This window comes from Chiloscyllium plagiosum, unplaced genomic scaffold (genome assembly GCF_037043375.1).
Source record: "Chiloscyllium plagiosum isolate Xiang-an unplaced genomic scaffold, Cpla_swu_hap1 HiC_scaffold_2, whole genome shotgun sequence".
Lineage (NCBI taxonomy): Eukaryota > Metazoa > Chordata > Chondrichthyes > Orectolobiformes > Hemiscylliidae > Chiloscyllium > Chiloscyllium plagiosum.
The window spans coordinates 27,760,426-27,772,989 of NW_028270140.1; the positions used below are offsets into that span (position 1 = coordinate 27,760,426).

At 39.1% G+C, this 12,564-nt stretch overlaps 1 protein-coding gene across 7 annotated transcripts in view; it reads left to right on the forward strand.

The window, feature by feature from the left end:
• The window catches only part of bnc2 (basonuclin zinc finger protein 2), a 568,898-nt gene that overhangs the window by 298,805 nt on the left and 257,529 nt on the right, over positions 1–12,564 (forward strand). Inside the window, exon 1 of one of the 7 annotated variants that reach the window (XM_087995415.1) lies at positions 7,646–7,815. The exons of the other annotated variants lie outside the window; for them this stretch is intronic. Coding sequence (XP_087851541.1) covers positions 7,747–7,815 — 69 coding nt within the window. The 5' untranslated portion in view covers positions 7,646–7,746. Of the gene's footprint in view, positions 1–7,645; positions 7,816–12,564 lie in introns of those variants that run through there. 7 annotated transcript variants of the gene reach the window in all.

The window sequence follows — 12,564 nt, forward strand, 5'->3', positions numbered from 1 at the left end:
CAGCATGGAAACAGACCCTTCGGTCCAACCCATCCATGCCGACCAGATATCCCAACCCAATCTAGTCCCACCTGCTAGCACCCGAAGTCCAAACCCTTCCTATTCATATACCCATCCAAATGCCTTTTAAATATTGCAATTGTACCAGACTCCACCATTTCCTCTAGCAGCTCATTCCATACACGTACCATGAAAAAGTTGCCCCTTAGGTCTCTTTGATATCTTTCCCTCTCACCCTTAACCTGTGCCCTCTCCACCTACTGGATATTTAAATCAATATATTTCTTGATAATATTAGTCCTTCAGTCCTTGGAGAATGTGAGTCTATTGCAGTGTATTCCAATCAAATATAGAAGAAAATTTCCCTTTGTGTATTGCATTTACATCTGGAATCAGCTATCAGCCACTGCTGGATTAAAAACATCCAATAGATTTAGTAAGTAGATGTTATAAATTTTTCTGTTTGCACCTGGTAAAGCATGGTACACAGTGACATGTTATTAATGCTTCTTCATCTCGCTTCTCCATGAAGATGTTCCTTAAGACCTATCTCTTTGACCAAGTTTTTGGTCATTTATACTAATATCTCTTTGTTCTGCTTGGTATCAGATGGTTTTCTGATAATGTTCCTGGGAATCAAAGTAGATGTTTCAACACTGTGGAAATGAGATAAAATTGGAAAATGTTGGCCTCACTTAGCACATTTAATAGCACCTATGGAAATATAAAGTGTCATTGGGGAGAATCTACCAGGTGAGAACAAGAAGAAAAAAAAATTATTGGTCCAGAAAGGCCATTGTGTTCCAGTTATTTGCTGCTTTTTGCTGATACTGTTTTCGCGCACTGGCAGCAGCAGTGGTGAGTCTATTGAGGTTATTGCTGAAAAAATTACCACAGTTATTCTGAGAGTGATGAGTTCTACTAGTGGTGTATGGGACCTCTGCACTGTTTGCAGCTCACCAACTTGGAGGAAGTGAGTGCACAGCGAAAGGTTGGCACACCATGAAAACATTAAGCAGCTTGCATATGAATAACAAATTGTCAAAACAGAGGTGATTCAAAGGCAGAGGCTTATCATTGGAACTAGAATATCTCTGGGTCATGGATTGAGGTGATGTTGAAGAAGAGTAAGCACTACCAGATATCCTTTCCGAAGCATCCTTTATTTTTATTCATTCATGGATGCAGGCATTGCTGGCTGGACCAACATTTATTGTGCATTGCTATTTGACCTTGAAGGTGGTGGTGAGCTGCCTTCTTGAAATGTTGCAGGCCATCTGCTGTTGGTAAACCTCCAATGTCATTAGGGAGGAAATCCCAGGATTTTGATCCGACGCTGAAGAAATGGTTATATGTCACATCATAATCCCAACTCCTCAATTTGTGAGACATTTCTGAGTAGATGGAAATTCTGGAGGCATACATTTAATTGGATGTCTTATGCAAGCTTATAACTGCAGTCCCTCTGCTTTGTTAATGGGACTTGGGATCTGAAAATAGTGGACCAAATGTAAGAGAATACATCTATGTTTCAGGTCTATGATTAATTTTCAGATTGTTGGATATCACAAAGGCAAGTTTTTGTTTTTTTATACTGCCTTTATTATGTACACAAAGGGCTTTAGATTTTAGTAGTCTTTCAATGGTATGAAATTGCAGTGGAACTGTAATGTTCTAACAGATGCACACTATGAACAAGTGACGATTAGTCAAGCGCAGCTATGTAGAGACTCTGTATAGTACAGAGAGAATTCCATTCTGAGAGGTCCTGTCTGTTCTCTCCCCAGAGATAGCTCGATCTCCTGGTTGTCTGCAGTCTTCTGTGCTTTGGTTGATGGAGAAATTAGTTTTGTGTCTTGGGTTAACTTACTTTAAGTCTTTGATTTCCACCCATCTTTGTCTAATGGAAAGAATTAAGTTAAGACAGCCTCAGTTGATTGACTGTAGTGAACAGGTCCACAGCTCAAAGTGGTAACTGGCAGTCAGAGAAGCAGTTACTTGTGATGTGAAAATATTCACATTGGTATATAAAAGGAGGGTTTTGCTGTTCTGCAATCAGGCTAAGGCATATTGGACAATATTTGGGTTAAATATTTTTGGGGACAATTTTTCTTGAGTTTAGTTCATTTGCGCAGTTTGGTGTTTTGAAGAATTAGACACCTTATGAGGAGAACAGCCTCATAGCCTGTGGAGCCTAACTCTGCAGAGGAGCTACGTTAATAAATACTGAATCTTCAGATGCCTCATGTTTGGAAATCCAACATATTTCGTCAGGTAAGTTCTTCAATTCACTCCATCAACCAATGAGATAATCCGCATCAGCTACTTAAAGAAAATAAATTACAGACACATATGCATAATCAAAACAAAAATTAAGTTGTAAGCTGTGTAACTGCTAATTATAGAACAATTTTGTTGAGGCATGAACTTTTTGAAAACTATTTACTGATATAAAACTGCCCATGCAGAATCATTTTTACAGAGGATTTGAACATTTAAACTGCAAGTTGCATTGTCACCAAAGTCAAACTAGGAAGGCATTCAAACATCAAGACATAACTTCCTCAGAGCAAGTTTGTAACTATTGGAAAAACTTCTGTATAAATACTGGTGTAAATACTGGGAACCGTGACAGGCTAGAATCCTGTTTTTTTTTTTTGAAATTGTTTCTCAATGTGTACTATTGGAAATGGCAACTTATAGACGTTGGAGCAAAAATTCCATTTAAGTTTACTGGCCTGGAATGATCATGGTAATAAATTAACTGTCTTACGATTGGTGGTTTCCACACTTCGACAGAAGGCAGGGTTATACTGTAACTGATTATGAAGATATGTAGTACCACTGAGCAATTTGCATTTATTATACTTCTTCCTGCTGCATGGAAGATGACCCCAGAGAAAATTGCAAGATGAAGAGAAACACTTCCATCAAGGGGAGGGAACAAAGTTCAACATCAGAGAGAGTGAGTTTATTAAGAGACTTTTGATCAGAAGTGGAGGTAATAAAATGAAGTGGAATATTTATGCTCTATATTCCTCCAGATTCAAATTTCAAAAGAGTGATATTTTTCAGGTATCTCAACTATGGCTTATAATTGACCTTTCTATACTTAGTGACTTTGAAACTGTTGTTACCACTTGATGGATGATAGCATCCATCATTATGGATTCTTGCAGTTATTTTAATCAACCTGATCAGACAAGTTATGATACAGTTCTAGAGCAGGTGGGATTTGAACTTGTAACTCTTGGTTCAGTGATGAGGACACCTCCGCTATGTCTACAAATACAGTTTCTCACTTCTCTCTGCCTTTGATCCTCCTTCAGGATTTTTACCTCCTTTATTCTTTTTGCCCTTCTGCCTGGCCTCTTGGTCTCTCCAGAGGACCGTGGGATGTTCAACACAGCAAAACCTGTCGAATGGGCATCTCACTGACACCAGTTCAACAATGTTGGTGAAGGGGCCTTGAAGGATTAAGTAGCCTGTCTTTTATCAATCTGAAGAAGTCATACCAGACTTGAATCATTAACTCTGCTTCTCACTCCACAGATGCTACGAGTTCTGCTGAGTTTCTCCAACATTGCTTGATTCACATATCCAATATCCACAGTATTTTGCCTTTTATTCATCAAATATATACTGATCTGATGCTTGTGTTACAACCAATGGAGTCACCTCACAGTACTATGCTGTCAATGTCCCAGATGACTACAAGGCTGCTGTCTCCTTAGATCACTAGTGGTGAATTTAACCTGAGGGTCACCATACCTCTGGGAAGAGGGCGAAATCGAGAAAGCAGGAACTTCATGGTAACCTCAACCAGAATGTGAATTGAACCCGCACTGTTGGCATCATCTCCATCACAAATCAGCTGTGCAGCCAAGTGAATTAACTGATTCCTCATGTCATATTTATTATATCATAGCAGTTTGTTTTTTATTTGTTCTTGTGATGTAGGTGTCACTTACTCAACCAGTATTTATTACCCGTCGCTATTAGCACAAAGGGAAAGTAAGAGTTAACCATATTACTGTTGATCTGGCTGTAGGCCAGACCTGGCAAAGATGGCAGATTTCCTCCTCTAAAGGACATTAATAAACCAGATGAGTTTTTATGACAATCAAATGATTCCGTGGAGACAAATAGGCCAGCTTGCAATTATTGAATTAAATTTTGCTTTCTGTAATCAAACCCATGTCTCCAGAATATTAATCTTGTGTTCTGGATTACTATCTTAGTGACTTTATCACTAAACTGCTGCATTACTTATAAAGTTAAAAATCACACAACACCAGGTTATAGTCTAACAGATTTAATTGGAAGCCACCTGATGAAGGAGCGTCGCTCCGAAAGCTAGTGTGCTTCCAATTAAACCTGTTGGACTATAACCTGGTGTTGTCTAATTTTTAACTTTGTACACCCCAGTCCAACACCGGCCTCTCCAAAGCATTACCTATATGTTTTTTATACCTGATTGTTTGCTGCAGTACTGAGACTTGGTCACACCAGAGTTTTGAGTACGTGAATCCATCACGTGGTACTTAGGATGTTAGCTGGTATTTTCACAGCAATGTGCTGACTTAATGATGAACTGTCCTGATGCTTGGCCATATATTACTATATTTATTGAATTAATTTTCACAAATTGATTTATTGGGGTTTGAATTCAAACCTCCTGAGTGACGACAAGAATTTTAAAAAATATTTTAAACTCTGTCAAACTCATGAGATTTTACCTCACTAAACATTTGGAAATGTTCACTTTAAAACTCCTATGAATAACTTTGAATTTAAAAAAATAAAAGCAGAAGTTGCTGGAGATAAAAGAAAATAGTCCACCAGTACAGCTGACTGATGCATCCCGGGAAACCAGGTACACTGCATATCTTCAGATTGAACCTTTAAATTTCAGGTCCACTCAGAAATCCAAGAATAAAGTTCATCTTCTTGAAAAGCGTAGAGGTTCAGGTAAGAATTCTAATGATGCATTAAAAGGTGCAGAAGGTATTCAGTGGATATATTATAAATTATATGGTGATTAAATCTTTTGTTTCATTCAAACAATTATTTTGAACATTAGAAATTTTAGATAAATTAGAAATCTCTGATACTCAGGGCATCAAAGGCTAATTTAAAGTTTGCGTTGAAACTGTTTCAATGTCACCTGGTGGGGAGAGCCTATAATAACATATAAACTCAAACAGTGGCCTAAGGCTTTGAAATTCACTCCCACTTTGAAGTTCTCCTCTCTCTCTTCCATTTGAAACACTCAGGAAAATCTGTTGTCTTCCATGTTTTTAATCATAATCGTCTGTCTGAATACCTCCTTACATGGTTTACTTTCAAATTTTGTCTGATAATGCTCCAGTGAAGCATCTTGATGATGTTGCTACTTTCTCCACAGATGTTGCCAGATCTGCTGTGTTTCTCCGCTGCTTGTTTTAATTTCAAATCTTCAACATCTGCATTATTTAATTTTACTTGAATCTGTAACCTTATTTTCTGGTATATCTCTCAATCTACCATAAAGGGTGCTAGATCCCAGACGTCATGACTGCTTCATCTGCACAGACTCAAAAACTTATGAAGTGAATCTAACTGCCCTTATCATCGGGGCAGCATTTTATCAGGTGTGGAATGAAGGAACCTTAGCAAAACTGGAGTCAATGGGAATTATAGGGAAAATTCTCTGCTGGTGTAGTCAGATTGAGGAAAGTGGCTGACGTCTTACCGAATCTCAGTTTGAGGAGTCAGGCTACATGAGTTCCTCCACGTCAGTATCCAAGGCTTCATCTGCTTCATCAATGACCTTCCCTCAATTTTAAGTTCGGAAGTGGGTATATTTGCTGATGGTTTCATAATGTTCAGCACCATTCACAACACTTCAGATACAGAAGTAGTTGGTGTCCAACTGCATTAAGAGCTGGACAATATTCAGGCTTGGGCTGACAAGTGGCAAGTAACATTTATGCCACACAAATGGTAGGCAATGATGGTCTCTAATGAGAGAATCTGACCATTCCATCTTGATATTCAATGTCATAGCAACCATTGAATCTCCCACTATCAATATCCTGGGATTTACCATTGACCAGAAACAGAACTGGACCAACTATATAAATAATATAGCAAGAAGAGCAGGTCAGAACCTGGGAATTCTGCATAGAGTAACTCACTAACTGACTCCCCAAAGCTTGTCTAGCATCGATATGGCACAAATCCAGATGTACGTTTGGGATATGCTCTACTTGTCTGTATGAGTGCAACTCCAATAACACTCTAAGATAACGTCATCCAGTACAATGCTGCTCACTTGATTAGCATCCCATCTAACACTCTAAACATCCATTCCCTTCACCACTAATGCAGTGCCAGCAGTATGTACGATCTCCATGATACACTGCAACAACTCACCAAAGTCCCTCTAACACCTACCAAACCCACGACCTCTATCATCTTGAAGAATGATGCCAACTGGAGAATTTGAAACTTCCCCTCCAAGTAACACACCACATAACTTCAAAGTACATAATTGTCGTTTCACTGTCTTGGAAGTCCTTCCTGACCACGCCGTGGATGCATCGACACCAGATGGGCTGTGGTGATTCAATTCACCACCACTATGTCACTGGCAATTAGGGGTGAGCCAAACCGTTTTTGCCCACCTCCCATGAAAGGATACAAAAAGGCTCTAGTGCAGCTGCAGTCACAGCCTTGCTCTGATTGGCTGAAGCAGGTCATCCAATCTCCACCTTCTGCAGTGTCTGCACTGCAGAAATCCTCTGCTTCATGTCCAGAGTGAAGAACATAGGGAGAGGCTGAATAAGCCGCGGCTGTATTCCCTGGAGTGTAGGAGGCTGAGGGGTGACCTTACAGAGGTTTATAAAATCATGAGGGCCATGGATAGGGTAAATAGACAGGGTCCCTTCGCTGGGGTGGGAGAGTCCAGAATTAGAGGACATAGTTTTAGGGTGAGAGGGGAAAGATATCTATGGGCAACCTTTTCATGGAGAGGATGGTTCGTGCATTGAATGAGCTGCCAGAGGAAGTGATGGAGGCTGGTACAATTCCAAAACTGAAAAGGCATCTGGATGGGTATATGAATAGGAAGGGTTTAGAGGGATATGGGCCAATGCTGGCAAATGGGACTAGATTAGGTTGGGATTTCTGGTCGGCATGGATGAGTTGGACTGTGAAGAGTCTGTTTCTGTGCTTGTACATCTCTATGACTCTGTAACTGTCGTCTTCACCTCAGTACACGAAAAGTTGGCTCTCATGTCGAGTTCAAACATATTGAGAGAAGATCACTCTGATTGCCATTGAATTTATCAGTTTTTCAGTTAGCTAGATCATTGTGCAAACACTGCATGGATTTCCATTAACCAGCGTGTTTGTGTTCTTGTGTGTACAGCCTTGTTATTGAAGCGAATCTCAGAGCTGATTGTTGTGTCGCAACAAGTCCCTTCTCTATCTCAAACAGCATGACCTGTGGCACCCACCACTCTGACAGTCTGCCTTTCCAAACTGCAGCTCTGTACCTTTGCACTTTGCAAGCTTGATACAGAGTCCAGGAATAAGCATGACTGCTAAGCAGAACTGGTGGAGGATTTTGAATTGAATGCCTTTTTTAAAAGAAAAAAATTCTAGCTGGTTTATTTGAAGGATTGAAAGATGTTCAAAGTGGATATTTAATGTGAGAAATTAATCTCCATGTAGTAGCTGCTTTTAGGAGAAAGTACATACATGCCCCCACTTGTTCCTCATCTGTCAGAAAGCAGCTCCAAAGCCATGCAATCAAAGCTACAAGGCAAGGTAAGTTAATTTAGATGTGCTGTGTATGTTTCTGTCATCCAGTTGCTTAATGAATGGATACACAGAAACATACACAGCATTGCTTGAATGAATCTATTTTGAGGAATGTCTGTTGTTCCTTAAGTCCTTTTAAATTTAAATGCTATGTTAAAAGGCAATGCTAGTAACATGCTCAGAGAATTTTCTGGAAAACTGTGGTCTACCTAGCAAGCATTGGTATATGTACAATGGACGCATACTGCTTCAATGAAGTAACAGAATAGGATTGTTACAAGGGTCTGGGTTAGTATTTGGGCAATTTAATAAATAGACAGTGCAGTTTAAAAAAGTACTCTCAAAAGGATTTTGATTCTGTTGACTATAATTTATTGTTGTCATGTTCTTTTCAGTGTTATCATGAAAGGCTATTTTTCCCATCAGACTGGTTTCTGACAGTAGCCAAAAGATCCACACAAGTTCAAGATTTCCAATTAAAAAAATTCTGTTCAATAAAAAACCTTTACTACATTGCCTAATATTCATGCAGTGTTTCAATTAGAACTAAAATCACAATTAACAGTAACTCCCATAACAGTAACTTTTTCTACTGCTAGTCTTTTTCTGTTTTTTTTTAATGTGACAAGAAATTTTGTTTTAGTACATTTAAAGGCTGCAGTACATTACTTGAACAGACTACACATCTGCAAAACTTTTATGAAGCCAAAGAGCCTGCCAGAAATAACTTGTGCAGCCTAGTTACACAGCATGCTACCCTGTCCAAACTACTGACAATCCAATGTAACCGAGTCCTTCCTCTCCACCACATAAGTGTGCTTTTGTTCAGTCACAACACTTTCTTCTATAATTTTCTGTGAATTGCCTGGATGCTTGGCTTTAAGAGAGTGAAGCAGAAATCATCTAATTAACACATTTGAACTAGAATTCAGAAGTCTGGTAGACTAGTTTTAATCTTATGTGAAAAGTATCAGTTTTTTTTAGTGCTTCTGTTGTTGGTTCAACCCTTCAGCTTTTTTGGGATTTTAGAGCTCAGCACTGTGTGTCTCCATAAAGACTTTTTGTTTTGTGGCCTTTAGAAATTCATCGCTATGCTTAAACCAGAGAGCACCTTGGGAATTAGTTTTCAGTCGGTCAGTCAAACAAGAATGTGCAGCATGGTGAAGTTGGTGCTGTTGACAGGACAGCTTGTGTGAAATAAGACACTGGATCTTAGAACTGTGAGTCTCTTTGAGTTTCAAAAACAGTAAGCTAAGAAGCATCTGGCACATCAGTGTCTACTCCTCAGTAGTGTAGACCTGTAAGTCAAGCTTGTGGCTTCTCATTGTCATTCAGCATATTTATCATGGAGCTTGCTGTCTTTTCCAAAGTGTGTGCACATAAAGGGACACAAGGTCACCAAACTATGGAGAAGCAAGCTACCATTTGTAGAGAGATTGATTTGCGATTGTATGAAGTGATTCCCCCTGTCTAGGCAGAGAGAGTTGAGAAAATACTAGCCTGTGAAGGAATATATCTCCATTGTGAATGAGCTAATAACTCTGCTCAGTAACTAAGTAGATAAGAACTTGCACAAAATGTCTGCAAAAAAATTCCAACAGTTGGACAAGGCTTCTGCTTCCCCAAAGTTTACTGTCCTTCAATTAAAATAACAAAGGTTTGTCAATAATAGCCTTTTCAGTTAAAAGTAAAGTCTTTGCAAATGTGTAGCTTTAAACTTATGCCTTTAAGAAGAAATTTTGCTAAGAATGTTTTTTTTCTCTTCAGTCAACCTTACAACACTTTAAACATTGTAGACTCACATTGCACAGAAGGAGACCATTCAGACCATTGTGCTTTTACTAGCTCTTTGAGCAATCCTGCTTCCGCTATCCCTCCCCGGTGACCCTGAAAATGTATTCCATTTAAATATTTATCCAGTTCCGTTTTCAAAGTTATTGCAGGTTTTGTTTTGATTCTTAACATGAAATTGAAAAAAATAACCCTTAGCCTTCTACACCTCCCTGAAATTTCTGCCCACACAATATCATCAACTGTTTAATTTCTTAGAGAAGAGCAAGCAGAAGAAAAAGTAACAGGAAGACCGACGATAGGGAGGGTTGTGTTCATAAAGATGAGGAAGAGCTGGGCACGCTTTTAACCCTTTTATCACATCTCCACATTCCCCATTAAAATCAGTATTAGTACATTTCTTCCTTTTTGTACAACGTGTAGACTCTAAATAGAAATTTCCTTCTCATATTATTGAGTAGCTCAGCCACAGCATTAAAGTCACTGAACCATAGCATGTTGATTTATGGTTGTGAATTCACTCGCACAATGACCTTAATGTCACAGACACCTATCAAGAGCTTGTTGAAGCAAGTTGCACTTCTTTTAGGTTTCCTAAATTCTGGAGTTACCCCTCTAAACCTTTCTGTCACTCCTCCTCTCTCTCTTTCCTTCTTTTAAGCTGCTCCTTAAAGACCTAAACTCTCTTTCTTGTCTACCCTTTATATTTTTGACTCTTGTCAATCAAACGTCTGCCAGAGTCAGCTCTGCCTCCACTGTGGGCTGGGACAGAGAATTCCACACGCTAATGAGCCTCATGAAGAGAAATTTTCTACACCTCTGTTTCTTAAAATGGAGACCTCTTGTTTTAAACATTGTCCAAGATCTACTCTGTCCTACATGGCTAAACATTCTCTCATTTTCCACACTATCCAGTCCCTATGGGGTCTTGTGTCTCTCATTCTTTGAAATTCCAATGGATATAGGCCTAACTGATTCAACATTTCATTATAATATAACTCCTTCATCTTGGGATTCAGTCAACTAAACCTTTTCTGAGTTGTGAACACAATTTTAGCATTTAAATGAGGAAACCAAATCTGTACACAGTACTACACGTTCAGTGAGATCATGGCTGATACGCAACCTAAGCCCAAGAATCTGACTTTGCCCCATATCCTTATATCTTCAGCTAATGAGAATCTAGCAATTGGTAATTAACAATTGTTACAGCATCTGTGAAGTGGGAGTTTGTAAGGTGGGGTAATGTCGGTTTAAGACTTGTATTGATTGTTTTCCTGCTCATTGCTCCTGTTAGCCTCGTTGTGCTTTATGGATATTCCTGATGAGAAAGAGTTAGTGCGTTTGTTTATTCTGGGCTTCTGCCTGTATTGTCCTGAAACTAATGAGAGCTAAAGGCTCACTACCTTGTTAATTATTCCTTCTGTTCTTAAAGTGACAGTGTTTGGTTGGGGCAATTGCCAAGCATCACCCTACATAAGTATTAAAATCATTGACAACACCATGACAGGTACAGTCTTGGTAGCAGTGACTCACTGGTGCTATGATACATTCTATCACTCAAAGGATGCCATGTCACCCAGGTAATGGTTTGGAGAATGCGAGAGGAGAGAAAACCAAATAACAGAAAAAAATACCAGAATAATTCACAGCAAAAAAAAGGATGGTGCAAAAAAGAAAATGACCACGAGTGCTGGGTGTTGATTGCACTGCAGTTCAATGATCAGGTCCAAGACTGATTTGAATGAAAGCCTGTTTGATTTTACTTGGTTTTTCTAAGTCAATAAAAGGCAAAGGAATGTAGTTAATGAAAAGTCTGAGTCTGAAATTCTGTCACCAAATCTTTAAGAGTGGTGAAATGGTTTATGGTTGGAAGGACGACAATGGTTTCCAAAGTGATGGTTTTCAGTTTGCAGTCAGTCTATTAGTTCGGAGTGAATCATTATGGTAGAGCACTTAACCAGAAAGTCAATAATGTCTCCAGACCTTTACTCTAAGTGATGCATTAAAAACTTTGATAGGTTATCTGTGGTAGCAAAGAAACCTGTGACCACTCCCTCCCACCCTACCACCTTAATCCCCCTATTTCACATTTCAGGCTGAACTCTTGGAACACTTTTACTCTATTTTCCTGTCAGTGTGTGTATTATACAGGTTAATCTATCGGAGCATCTGAACAAGGTGCAATATTCCTGCCTTGATGTGTTTCAACGGAACATGGTACTGTATTATTGATAACTGAGCATTGTCTGGTTTTCTCCAGTCCCAGGATTAAATGAGAGTAGCTTAGACTCACTTAAAGTAATCGACATTTCTCCATCATTGAGAAACAGATCATCCATACTGCAGTGTCACAGAAATTCATCAGCTTTATCAGGAGCTACTAGTTCATTAAAGTGAATTATTTCAGAGGCTGACAGTAAAGCCTGCCCCTTTGGATTATGCTGTTTAATAAAGACAGTAGAACAATATATGTGAGACTGTCTGAGAAATAAAACTGATGTTTTGCACAAAGGAACAAAAGGGAGAGTTCAGAATTTTAAAGTCCAGTATCAACAGTTCCTAAAATTATCATTTTGGAAGTAGCTAGAATTTTCTCTAATTATTTCAACTTCCTTTTCTTCCCTTTTTCTTTTACTGAGGCTCCCATTCTGATGCAGCATTATCATCATCAAGCAGTTAACCTATCTGCCTGACAATATATTACCTACAGATACTCAGGATGCCTGTATCAACATTGAGGGAGTGTTGCTTCATTTTAGGGTCAGTCCTGGAGGAGCAGTGCCCTGCTCGAGTGTCAGTCCTGAGGGAAAACTGCCTTTTTAACATTTCATCTGCAAGTTAGAACTACAAAGTGGAAGCTGTGTCAGTACAGTCATGATGTGGAGGTGCTGGTTTTGGACTGGGGTCAACAGAGTCAGAAATCCCACGATATCAGGTTATAGTCCAATAGGTGTATTTGAA